Source organism: Bufo bufo, chromosome 7 (assembly GCF_905171765.1).
Source record: "Bufo bufo chromosome 7, aBufBuf1.1, whole genome shotgun sequence".
Classification (NCBI taxonomy): Eukaryota; Metazoa; Chordata; class Amphibia; order Anura; family Bufonidae; genus Bufo; species Bufo bufo.
Window position 1 is genome coordinate 227973937 of NC_053395.1, and position 13477 is coordinate 227987413.

General features: G+C 45.3%; 1 protein-coding gene across 1 annotated transcript in view; it reads right to left on the reverse strand.

The window, feature by feature from the left end:
* Positions 1-13477, reverse strand: part of CNTNAP5 (contactin associated protein family member 5) — a 354415-nt gene that overhangs the window by 147326 nt on the left and 193612 nt on the right. The window contains exon 12 of the mRNA XM_040439843.1: positions 1929-2129. Within this exon, the coding sequence (XP_040295777.1) occupies positions 1929-2129 (201 nt within the window). The remainder of the gene's footprint in view (positions 1-1928; positions 2130-13477) is intronic.

A 13477-nucleotide genomic window follows, 5' to 3' on the forward strand; every position in this document is an offset into this window, starting at 1 on the left:
TTTTCCTGTAAAGTTTCACCCTTTTCTGCAAAGCTTTCCTTTTGGCCAGACATTTCATGGCTGTGCCTTTAGGTTGTCACCCACTTTTCACACACTCTGGATGGCCTACAGATTTGCATTGTTATCTTGAGTTACAGCTTTTTCATGTCCGCTCCTCCCCCCCAACTGTCCTGATGGTTTAAGTGTCAGTTTTTACTGTAATTCTGTTATTATATTTATGGACCAACCTTATGAATGAGCAGAACTAACAAGATTGTATAAGTGCACAATTCTGAAGCAGACACGTTAAAAACTAATTATCCTTCTAGGCCAGGCATGCTCAACCTGCGGCCCTCCAGCTGTTGCAGAACTGCAACTCCCAGCATGCCCGAACAGCCTACAGCTATCAGCCTACAGCAGGGCACGGTGGGAGTTGTAGTTTTACAACAGCTGGAGGGCCGCAGGTTGAGCATCCCTGTTCTAGACAACCAAAGCAGAAATCATAAAACTGAGGAAAAAATACAACAATGGGATAGAAAGTAGCAAAATGTGTATAAAACTGAATATTCAATCACTTCCATATTACTGCCGTATAAACCGCGCACCATATGTGTGGATAGAGGAGCGCTAACATCGCTTCAATAACATGCAAATTTAATATCAGCGCAGAAGATTTCATCGATTTCTACTGTTCCCAGGATTATGTATTTTTTAATAAATGAATTTTCAGAATGAGGAAAGGAGATTCACATTGTGCTGAATTGTTAAGTATCCTCGTCTGGGCAGGAACACAATCTGCAGATTTCCCAGCGCCATAAGCGGAAAGGTTTGTTGTAATATACTGAGCTATGAAAGTAAATGTCCACCATGCCCGATCCTGCGCTATAATGTGTCCTCGCAGCGCCGGCAGCTCCACTGCACATACAGGTGTAGCGATCCTTAAAGGGGTTGGACCATCACAGACATTGGTGACCTATTGCTAGGACATGTCATCAATGTCAGATAGGTCCCATCTCAATCAACAGAGAGCATCTGCAAAATGTGCGACCTCCCCCTGTTCCTCACCAGACCCATAGAGGTGAATGGAGAGGCGGCTTTGTATGCCCCCATCACTTCAGGGGCCATGTTCCCTAGACAGGAGCCAGTCCCAGAGGTGGGACCCACATCTATCTGACACGGGTGGCATATCCTAGTCTGAGGTTGGGGAAGTCAACAGGACTGGGAGCTTACTTTTACTATTTCTACATAATAACCTGTGTACGTGAAGCTCCCCCTAGTGGTGGCTGCAGGCAGATACTATCTTATCATGCAGCTTTATGACTAGCATACGCTTGACCACTGCTCCATTCAACCTGTAACTAGTCATGGCCGTATTGGGTGGAGGGGGGGCAGGGGTATCCAATCATAAAGTGATGCCTATTGCTAGAATATGTCAGCATTTTATTATTTTGGGGGCCCAACCTCTGAGAATAAAAGAGCACAGATTCAGCACCCGTTCACTGTTTTTCCCTTCACAGCTGCATTCCCAATCACCTGGCCGTTCAAGGAGCAACGACTGGCACCATTCACTGGAATAGAGTTGCGCTGCAGTTTCTAGCACAGTGGATGGCCAGGGAAGGAGCCATAGCGCTGACTCTCCACTGCAGTTTCCGTTCTCAGGACCTATGGGTATCCCAGAAGTCAAACCCTGATCAAGCATAAATCATACCATCACTTTATAAGACAGGAGGACCCCTTTAAGGGCTTCTCCAGTATTATGTAAAGATTAACAAAAACGTATGCAGATGTCTGCTTGCTGTAAGTGAATTGCAACCCTCTTAGGTACATTCAGTCTTTTTCTATACTGACAGGTGTCCAGGCTCATGTGTCACAGATAAAGCTTCACGTGTTTTTTCACGGGCGATAAAAAACAGGACAGCGAAATTAGAAGAAGGCTGCGTTTTACTTACTGGGGGAGTTGAGCAGGCGGGAGTGTCTGCAGTAATAAGCCACTTCTTGCTCGCAGTACTCCGCATTGTTGATCATGGCTTCCAGCTGATCGGCTCTGGCGCTGTAGTTAAATGACATAGAATACGCTCTCCCGGAAAATGATCCGAGCACAGGTGTTATCTCCGTAATGTTGTGCCCGACGATCGTCCAGATTTTCTCCTCTGTTGGAAACATTTAATTAAAAATCCACATGACATTCTCTGCAATATACAATGTATCTAGTCACAGAGCATCAAAGAGCATCGTGCAGCGGGGGATGGGGTGACAACTGGGTGTTATCTACCTGTGCTGTGCCTGGGAGGACAGTTCTGATCTCCCAAATAACACCCCCCCCCCCCCCCCCATCCTCCACACATACATAGAATTGTAACCTGCTCTCTACGGTCTATATCTGCAAGCTGTAGCCACCTGTAACCACAACTTAAAGGGGACCTCTCCTCTCTTCTGACATGTCTGTTTAAGTGACTACCTGCATTCCCCATGTAACGACAATTCTGGAGCATCTATTCTTATGACTCAATATTGTACAGTTCCTATTCTATTATTCCTACTAGAATTAAATGCCAGCAGTCTGCTGAGTGTTACCAGTTCGGGTGTGTCGCTGCAAACTGTACAGGGACCCCCCCCCCCCCCCCCAACTGGTATCGCCCAGCTGGACCTTCATTGCAGACTGCTGGAAATACATTCATAACTTTCAGTAGGAATAACAGACAATGGAACAACTTACAGTCATTATAATAGATGTTCCAAAATTGTAATTGCATAGGGAATGCAAGTAGATACTAAAACAGGTGTCAGGAGAGGGGACAGGTCCTCTTTAATCACTAAAGAATGTGCAGCAACTTTTTAACAGGCCTGGTATTCTAATTCCAAGATTTCTGCTTGCTGTAAGTGAATGGAGGCATTCTTGTGTATATCCAGAGGCCGAATGTGCCTTATGGTCACACATAGTGGAATATTTCTGTTGCAATGTAAAATTTGGATATGTCCCCTACAGATTTTGTCCCAAATTTCAAACTCTCCTTTGCAAGTTTTGAAATCTGCTGCAAAAAATTCTGGAAAAAATGTGTACTGTATCGGAGCACAATGTGGGTTTGAAAAAAGTTGCATGCCCTAAAATATGTGCAGGTTTTGTAAAATCCTATTCACATTTATACTGTGCTTCGAAGCAGATTTTTATGGACAGACATTCTGCAATAAATCTACCGCCTATAAAAAACAGACTCATACTTTTCACATTCCTAAGACAGAATGCTAAATAAAATGGCCATTGAGGGGTTAAAAATAATAATAAAAAAACTCTCCTCATCCACTTGATCGCGCAGCCGGTATCCTCTCCTTTCTTCTTTCTGCAGGACCTGCGATGACGTCACCGCGTTCAAGACGCGGTGAGCACAGTGACGTCATCGCAGGTCTTTTTGCAGGTCCTGCAGAAAGAAGAGGATACCGGCTGCGCGATCAAGTGGATGAGGTGAGTTTTTTTTATTATTTTTAAACCCTCAATGGCCATTTTATTTTGCATTCTGTCTTAGGAATGCTATTATTTACCGTTATAAACATGTTATAACGGAAAATAATAAAGTGAAGTTCGGGTCCCCATTGACTTTAATGGGGTTTGGGTTCGGGTTCGAGTTCGGGTTCCGAACCCGAACTCTGACCTGAAGTTCGGCTGAACCCGGCAAACCCGAACTTCACAGAGTTCGCTCATCCCTACTTCTCCGCCATTGGGTCCCCGCCACTGACCGTGGCATACAAGGGGTTAACATGCCAGCATCTGTGTTTTCACAAACTAGAGGCCAAAATAAAAGCGACCAAACTAGAGACCGAGAGATTAATTGCCAAAGAGAGTAAAACTAACCCTAAAATGTTCTTCAATTATATAAATGTTAAAAAGTATAAATCTGAAGGTGTCGGCCCTTTACAGAGTAATGAGGGGGGAGTCGCAGAGAGCGACGAGGAGAAAGCAAAGCTATTAAATATTTTTTTCTCCAATGTATTCACTGAGGGAAATAAACTGTCAGATGACATGCAGAATGCAAAAATAAATCCCCTATTAAAAGTGTCCTGTCTGACCCAGGAAGAAGTACATCAGCGACTTAAAAAGATTAAAATAGACAAATCGCCAGAACCAGATGGCATACACCCCGTGTCCTAAGGGAATTAAGTAATGTCATAGCCAGACCCTTATTTCTGATATTGTCACGGATGGTTTACAGGAAACAAGACAATACAATATAAACAATGACTCTCTGGATCCACAACTAAGGAACAAAAGGGAGACCCCTGCATGAGACCTGCCGCTCTCCCTTATTGCTCAGCCTATGCGACCACCCCAAAGGTGGATGGGCGCATATCCACGTACCTCAACTATCTTACACCTGAAGACCCTACAATAGTGAGGGGACACGACCACCGGCTCCCTACACAGACACGGAGGGAGTCAGGGTCACCTGGATCCAGAAAACAGAAAATCATAAATACATAAACAGCACTTATCTTGCAGACGACTGGGGACTGTGGACTGGGAACTAGGAACAGCATGCACACACACTCCAGGAAGTAGTATAAGCCGCACACTACTGCATTCTGGGGAGGAACTTAAAGGGCAGCAATCAGTCCAACTGCATGACAGCTGAGATAGACTAATGAGATGAGGAACTTAACCAAACAAAGAAACTCAAGGAGGAGGATCTGGCAAGCTGCTGTCAGAGCTTCTCAACTGTCTGGTTGTGACAGTACCCCTCCCTCTACGAGTGGACTCCGGACACTCAGGGCCCACCTTCTCAGGATGGGACCTATGGAAAGCCCTGATGAGACGAGTGGCCTTAAGGTCCGTCACTGGGACCCACATCCTCTCCTCAGGACCATAACCCTCCCAATGAACGAGGTACTGGAGGGAACCGCGGACAAGACGAGAATCCACAATCCTAGAGACCTGAAATTCAAGATTTCCATCAACCATAATCGGAGGAGGAGGCAAAGGCGAGGGTACAATAGGTTGAACATAAGGTTTCAATAAGGACTTATGAAAAACATTATGGATCTTCCAAGTCTGAGGAAGATCAAGACGGTAGGCAACAGGATTGATGACAGACAGGATCTTGTAAGGCCCAATAAACCTAGGACCCAACTTCCAGGAGGGAACCTTCAATTTGATATTCTTGGTAGACAACCACACCAGATCACCAACATTCAGGTCCGGACCAGGCACACGTCTCTTATCTGCCACACGCTTATATCTCTCACTCATGCTCTTTAGATTATCCTGAATCTTTTGCCAAATAGATGACAAAGACGAGGAGAATCTGTCCTCATCAGGTAAACCAGAAGACCCCTCTCCCGAGAAAGTCCCAAACTGCGGATGAAACCCATATGCACCAAAAAATGGTGACTTATCAGAGTACTCCTGACGACGGTTATTTAAAGCAAACTCAGCAAGGGACAAAAAAGAACACCAATCCACCTGATTCTCCGCCACAAAACAGCGCAGATATGTCTCCAGATTCTGATTGACGCGCTCTGTCTGGCCATTCGACTGCGGGTGGAAAGCAGAAGAGAACGACAACCGAACCCCCAAGCGAGAACAGAAAGCCTTCCAGAATCTGGAAACAAACTGCGTGCCCCTATCAAAGACTATGTCTGAAGGAATACCATGCAATTTGACAATGTGGTCAATAAATGCCTGCGCCAGCGTCTTAGCATTGGGCAAACCAGGAAAAGGGATGAAATGCACCATTTTGCTAAAAGGGTCCACCACCACCAGAATCACAGTCTTCCCCGAGGAATGAGGCAAGTCCGTTATGAAGTCCATGGACAGATGTGTCCAAGGACGGGAAGGAATGGGTAAGGGAAGGAGAGGACCTGATGACCGTGAATGAGGGACTTTGGCACGAGCGCAAGTCTCGCAAGCTGCCACAAAACCCTCAACCGACTTACGAAGCGCAGGCCACCAGAATCTCCGAGCGATAAGATCCAGTGTGGCTCTTGCCCCCGGGTGCCCAGCAAGGACCGTATCGTGGTGTTCCTTAAAAATCTTGTGTCTCAAAGCGAGAGGCACAAACAACCTCCCAGGAGGACAAAGATCAGGAGCCTCCGACTGGGCTGCCTGCACCCCTGCCTCCAATTCAGGAAAAAGAGCAGAGACCACCACACCTTCAGCCAAAATGGGACCCGGGTCTTCAAAATTCCCACCTCCCGGAAAACAACGTGACAGGGCATCTGCCTTCACATTCTTAACCCCAGGGCGGAACGTGACAACAAAATTAAACCTTGAAAAGAACAAAGACCATCTGGCCTGTCTCGGGTTCAGACGCTTGGCTGACTCCAAGTAGGCCAGATTTTTATGGTCAGTAAACACGGTAATAGGGTGTCTGGCTCCCTCTAGCCAATGGCGCCATTCCTCAAAAGCCAACTTGATGGCCAACAATTCCCTATCTCCCACATCATAATTTCTCTCTGCGGAGGAGAGTTTCTTCGAGAAAAAGGCACATGGTTGCCATTTGGCAGGAGAGGAACCCTGAGACAAGACCGCACCCACCCCTACCTCAGAAGCATCAACCTCAACTATGAAGGGTAACGAAATATCAGGTTGTACCAGGATGGGAGCGGAAGCAAAACTCTCCTTGATATTAGAAAAGGCCTTACGCGCCTCTACCGACCAGGAAGAAAAATCTACCCCCTTTCTGGTCATATCAGTGAGTGGTTTAACAACAGAGGAATAATTCAAAATAAATTTCCTGTAATAATTGGCAAAGCCCAAAAAACGCATCAGCGCCTTCTGATTCTCAGGAAGCTCCCACTCAAGCACAGCGCGGACCTTCTCGGGGTCCATGCGAAAACCAGAAGCGGAGAGAAGAAACCCCAGAAATTGAATTTCTGGAACCGCAAACACACATTTTTCCAGTTTCGCGTATAATTTATTCTCCCGCAGGATGAGCAAGACCTGACGTAAATGTTCCTTATGAGTCTTGAAATCAGGAGAAAAAATCAAAATGTCATCCAAATACACTAATACAAATTTTCCCATTAAATGATAAAAAATGCTGTTCACGAAATGCTGAAAAACGGCTGGGGCATTCATCAAACCAAAAGGCATAACCAAATTCTCAAAATGGCCCTCAGGGGTATTGAAAGCCGTCTTCCATTCGTCTCCTTCTCTGACCCTGACCAGGTTGTATGCCCCTCTTAGGTCTAATTTGGAAAAGACTTTAGCCCCAACAACCTGGTTAAACAGGTCCGGGATCAGAGGAAGCGGATAAGGGTCACGAATAGTGATACTGTTCAGCTCCCTGAAATCCAGACAAGGTCTTAAAGAACCATCTTTTTTCTTAACAAAGAAAAAACCAGCGGCAACAGGTGACTTCGAGGGTCGTATGTGTCATCTCAGAGATATAAGCACGCATAGCGACCCTCTCAGGTTGGGAAAGATTGTATAAACGAGATTTAGGCAGCTTGGCGCCTGGGATGAGATTAATAGGGCAATCGTACTCCCTGTGCGGAGGCAAATCCTGAACTCCACTCTCAGAGAAGACATCCAAAAATTCAGAGAGGAAAGGTGGTACAGTCTTAGTAGAAACCTCAGAAACAGATGTCATGAGGCAATTCTCTCTGCAAAAGTCACTCCAACCATTTATTTGCCTCGCTTGCCAATCAATGGTGGGGTTATGTTTAGTGAGCCAGGGTAGTCCCAACACTAGAGGAGTAGGCAAACCGCTAAGGACGAAACATGACACATCCTCAACATGAGCGTCACTCACAATTAAACGGATATTGTGAACTATGCCCTTTAATGATTTCTGAGAAAGTGGAGCGGAATCAATAGCAAAAACAGGAATATCCTTTCCCAAAGAGCATACCTGGAAACCATGAGTTATTGCAAATTGATTATCAATGAGATTGACAGCTGCTCCACTATCCACAAAAATCTCACAAAAAATGCTTTTGCTCTCTAGCGCCACCCTAGCAGGCAGGACAAAACGGGAACTACAAGCAAACGGAAATTTGCTTGTAATTTCCGCCTCAACCCTGCCAATAGTAACAGACGGAACATTTTTAAAAGATTTTTTCCTTTTTGTTTCTTTATTACTCCCAGAAAACTGCCTGAATCTCCTAGAGGGACAAACATTTGCCAAATGATTTATACCTCCACAACAAAAACAAACCCTCCCATGCGGGCTGAATCTTCTATTGTCAGAGGCAATCAACCCCAGCTGCATGGGCTCCTGCTCAGAAAGGGCTGACAGCGACTGAGACCCCTGCGCACAGAAAGAGACCGCTGCACTGTCCCGGGACTGAGTATGACAGGAAGGAGAGATCTCTCCTCTCTCTCTAAGACGCCTGTCAATACGAACGGCCTGAGACATAGCAGAATCCAAGGAGGTAGGTCTCTCATGAAAGGCAAATGCATCTTTCAATCCCTCTGAAAGACCATGGCAAAATTGACTTCGGAGTGCAGCATCATTCCAACCAGTATCAGCTGCCCATCTCCGAAATTCTGAGCAGTATATCTCTGCGGATTGTTTACCCTGGCATAACAGACGTAGTCTAGACTCAGCCAGAGCAATACGATCCGGATCATCATATATCTGACCCAGGGCTAAAAAGAATTCATCCACTGAGCGGAGGGGCCGTGCCCCCTCCGGTAGTGAAAAGGCCCAAGACTGAGCGTTACCCCTGAGCAGCGATACAATGATCCCCACCCTCCGTTCTTCATCACCAGAGGAATGGGGAAGAAGGCGAAAATGGAATTTGCAAGCCTCTTTAAAACGCACAAAATTCTCACTACCCCCAGAGAACGTATCCGGGAGCGAGATCTTAGGCTCAGCACAAACTCCATGAACGCAAGCTGAACCGATCACTTGAAACTAAGAAAAAATCCTACGGAGATCAGCTACCTCCAATGAAAGACCCTGGAGGCGTTCAGCCAAAAGTGAAACCGGATCCATGCTTGAGACGGTTTTGGCAGCTTATAATGTCACGGATGGTGTACAGGAAACAAGACAATACAATATAAACAATGACTCACTGGATCCACAACTAAGGAACAAAAGGGAGACCCCTGCATGAGACCTGCCGCTCTCCCTTATTGCTCAGCCTATGCGACCACCCCAAAGGTGGATGGGCGCATATCCACGTACCTCAACTATCTTACACCTGAAGACCCTACAATAGTGAGGGGACACTACCACCGGCTCCCTACACAGACACGGAGGGAGTCAGGGTCACCTGGATCCAGAAAACAGAAAATCATAAATACATAAACAGCACTTATCTTGCAGACGACTGGGGACTGTGGACTGGGAACTAGGAACAGCATGCACACACACTCCAGGAAGTAGTATAAGCCGCACACTACTGCATTCTGGGGAGGAACTTAAAGGGCAGCAATCAGTCCAACTGCATGACAGCTGAGATAGACTAACGAGATGAGGAACTTAACCAAACAAAGAAACTCAAGGAGGAGGATCTGGCAAGCTCCTGTCAGAGCTTCTCAACTGTCTGGTTGTGACAGATATTTGCAGATTCTATACTGACAGGGAATGTCCCACAGGATTGGCGCATAGCAAATGTGGTGCCAATATTCAAAAAGGGTCCAAAAACAGAGCCTGGAAACTATAGGCCGGTAAGTTTAGCATCTGTTGTGGGTAAACTGAAGGTTTTCTAACAGATGCTATCTTAGAGCATCTCAACGGAAATAAGCAAATAACGCCATATCAGCATGGCTTCGTGAGGAATCGGTCATGCCAAACTAATTTAATCAGTTTCTATGAGGAGGTAAGTTCTAGAATCACTGGATGTCGTATATCTGGAATTCTCCAAAGCATTTGACACTGTACCACATAAAAGGTTAGTATATAAAATGAGAATGCTTGGACTGGGAGAAAATGTCTGTATGTGGGTAAGTAACTGGCTAAGTGATAGAAAACAGAGGGTGGTTATTAACGGTACACACTCAGATTGGGTCACTGTCACTAGTGGAGTACCTCAGGGGTCAGTATTGGGCCCCATTCTCTTCAATATATTTATTAATGATCTTGTAGACGGCTTGCATTGTAAAGTATCAATTTTCGCAGATGACACTAAACTGTGTAAAGTAATTAACACTGAAGAGGACAGTATACTGTATATATATATACTACAGAGGACAGTATACTGTATATATACTACAGAGGACAGTATACTGTATATATACTACAGAGGACAGTATACTGTATATATATACTACAGAGGACAGTATACTGTATATACACTACAGAGGACAGTATACTGTATATATACTACAGAGGACAGTATACTGTATATATATACTACAGAGGACAGTATACTGTATATATACTACAGAGGACAGTATACTGTATATATACTACAGAGGACAGTATACATATACTACAGAGGACAGTATACTGTATATATATATATATATATACTACAGAGGACAGTATACTGTATGTATACATATATATATATACACACACACTACAGAGGACAGTATACTGTATATATACTACAGAGGACAGTATACTGTATATATACTACAGAGGACAGTATACTGTATATATACTACAGAGGACAGTATACTGTATATATACTACAGAGGACAGTATACTACTACAGAGGGATCTGGATAGATTGGAGGCTTGGGCAGATAAGTGGCAGATGAGGTTTAACACTGACAAATGTAAAGTTATGCACATGGGAAGGAATAATGCAAGTCACCGTACATACTAAATGGTAAAACACTCGGTAACACTGACATGGAAAAGGACCTAGGAATTTTAATAAACAGCAAACTAAGCTGCAAAAAACAGTGTCAGGCAGCTGCTGCCAAGGCCAATAAGATAATGGGTTGCATTAGAAGGGGCATAGATGCCCGTGATGAGAACATAGTCCTACCACTTTACAAATCGCTAGTCAGACCACACATGGAGGACTGTGTACAGTTCTGGGCTCCAAGGCAGACATAGCAGAGCTGGAGATGGTTCAGAGGAGGGCAACTAAAGTAATAAATGGAATTGGGCAACTACAGTACCCTGAAAGGTTATCAACATTAGGGTTATTCACTTTAGAAAAAAAGACGACTGAGGGGAGATCTAATTAATATGTATAAATATATCAGGGGTCAGTACAGAGATCTCTCCCATCATCTATTTATCCCCAGGACTGTGACTGTGACGTGGGGACATCCTCTGCGTCTGGAGGAAAGAAGGTTTGTACACAAACATAGAAGAGGATTCTTTACGGTAAGAGCAGTGAGACTATGGAACTCTCTGCCTGAGGAGGTGGTGATGGTGAGTACAATAAAGGAATTCAGGAGGGGCCTGGATGTGTTTCTGGAGCGTAATAATATTACAGGCTATAGCTACTAGAGAGGGGTCGTTGATCCAGGGAGTTATTCTGATGCCTGATTGAAGTCGGGAAGGAATTTTTCTAGGGAAAATTGGCTTCTACCTCACAGTGTTTTTTTTTTCCTTCCTCTGGATCAACTTGCAGGATTACAGGCCGAACTGGATGGACAAATGTCTTTTTTCGGCCTTATGAACTATGTTACTATGTTACTGATGCCGGCGTATGCAGCAGGGGCCCCGGCTGTCAGTGACTGCCGGGTCCATGCCGCTGATCAGGCGGGCGCAGCTCCTGCACCCGCCCGATCAGCCCGCCATACATGTAAGGCGCTGGTCCTTAAGTCACGTCCACCAGCTCCGTACATGTAAGGCGAGGGTCTTTAAGGGGTTAATATGGTTTTAAATACAAGAGAGAGAAAAATAGCTGGTGTCTTTATAATCATATATTGTGTGGGAACACAGCAGGTCTCAGTGTGGTGAAGCTATAGTACATAGTGAAATGATATTGCTAGCACACAGATCTAGGACACGGCTCTGCCCTTGGTCTGTTGTCTAGTAATCATGAGGAGGGGGGAGTGTGCAGAGCACAGGGGGCATTACAAAGTAGTGCTCAAACGATTCAGCCCCACTCCTGGTTCTCCAGTTGCTCATTTGCATATGAATAAAACACAGATATCTCTCCAGGTATTTATCGTGCAGACAAAAGAAAGGTATAATTTTAAAGGGAGTCTGACACCTACTTTGAGCATTTCACACCGCTCATTTCACATTATAGCACAGTTGTCCAACATAAAAATAGTAGCTGTATTGTGTCTTTCCCAGGTTCACGAGGCTGAAAAAAACACTTTATAAAGATATGCAGATTAACTCCTCGCATGCGCACGACTCCTCCCACTGTGAGCAGAGGCACCGATCTCAACAGTGCGCACGTGTGGGCCCAGCGGTGACCAGCGCTAGCATGAGATTTAAGCTAGAGGACGAGGATGAAGTAGACGAGGAGGACGGGCCAGAGGACTCCAAGGGGAGCGGCTATGCCGACACATCAGAGAGGGGCCATAATGCTACCCCTGGGCACTTGCGGAACCTAATCTGCATATCTTTATAAAGTGTTTTTTTCAGCCTCGTGAACCTGGGAAAGACACAATACAGCTACTATTTTTATGTTGGACAACTGTGCTATAATATGAAATGAGCTATAACGTCCTAAACGCACAGAGTAGGTGACAGACTCCCTTTAATCAGTATGTTGAGCCCTACCAGCTAGTACTGTATGTCTGGTTTAATAGGGTTGATCCTGGTGAAGGGCCTAGTCTTTAAGTATTTGGTGTAGACAATCCTCTGGTAGCCTGGACTACAGATTGATGCAGTTTACCTGCACTGATACATTGTTGCAGGAGATAGATTTGTTCTGCATTGCCAAGGGTGTAATCTGCAGCAATTCAGATACAATTCTGCAGGGAAATCTGCGTGTAAGACGCGCCATAATGTACACTAGTGTGAAGGCGCCCAAAGGGCTCTTCTTGGATGGACAACAATATTGATGGCCTATCTTCAGACTGTTGGGGGTCCGACTCCTGGGGGCCATGGCGCTCCACAGAAGGATGCTCTTTTCATCATATACCAAGCACAGCGCCGCACTTTCCTAGTGTCTGCGTCTGGTATTACAGCTCAATCCCATCTATTTGAAGCCGTAGGGGGCTAAAATACTAAGCACAGACCCTATAACCTGTACAGAGCTGTGCCTGGTCCCTTCAGTCAGGTGACTGGTCAGACCTCCACAAATCTGATATTGACGGCCAATCCAAACGATAGGACATCAATACTGGAAATCCAAAAGACCCCCTTAAAGGAGAATTATTCTCATGAACTATCCCAGGATATGCTATAAATATTCGATAGGTGAAGACCCCACCTCTAGGGCACCCATCTACCTGGTAATCTCACCATTCATCTCATGGCTACTGTGAAGGGAGAGGTGGGTGCGCATGTGCAGTTAGGAAATGTCTGAGCATGCTCACTGCAATAGAAGTGAATGGAGAGAGCTGCGCATGGCAGCCAAGAGATGGGGACCCCCTGTTCAGAGATGGACCCCACATCTATCTATCAGTTATTCTTGTGCCATAAAGGTCCAAAATGGGCATAACACTGGACCAGCCCTTAAAGCAGGG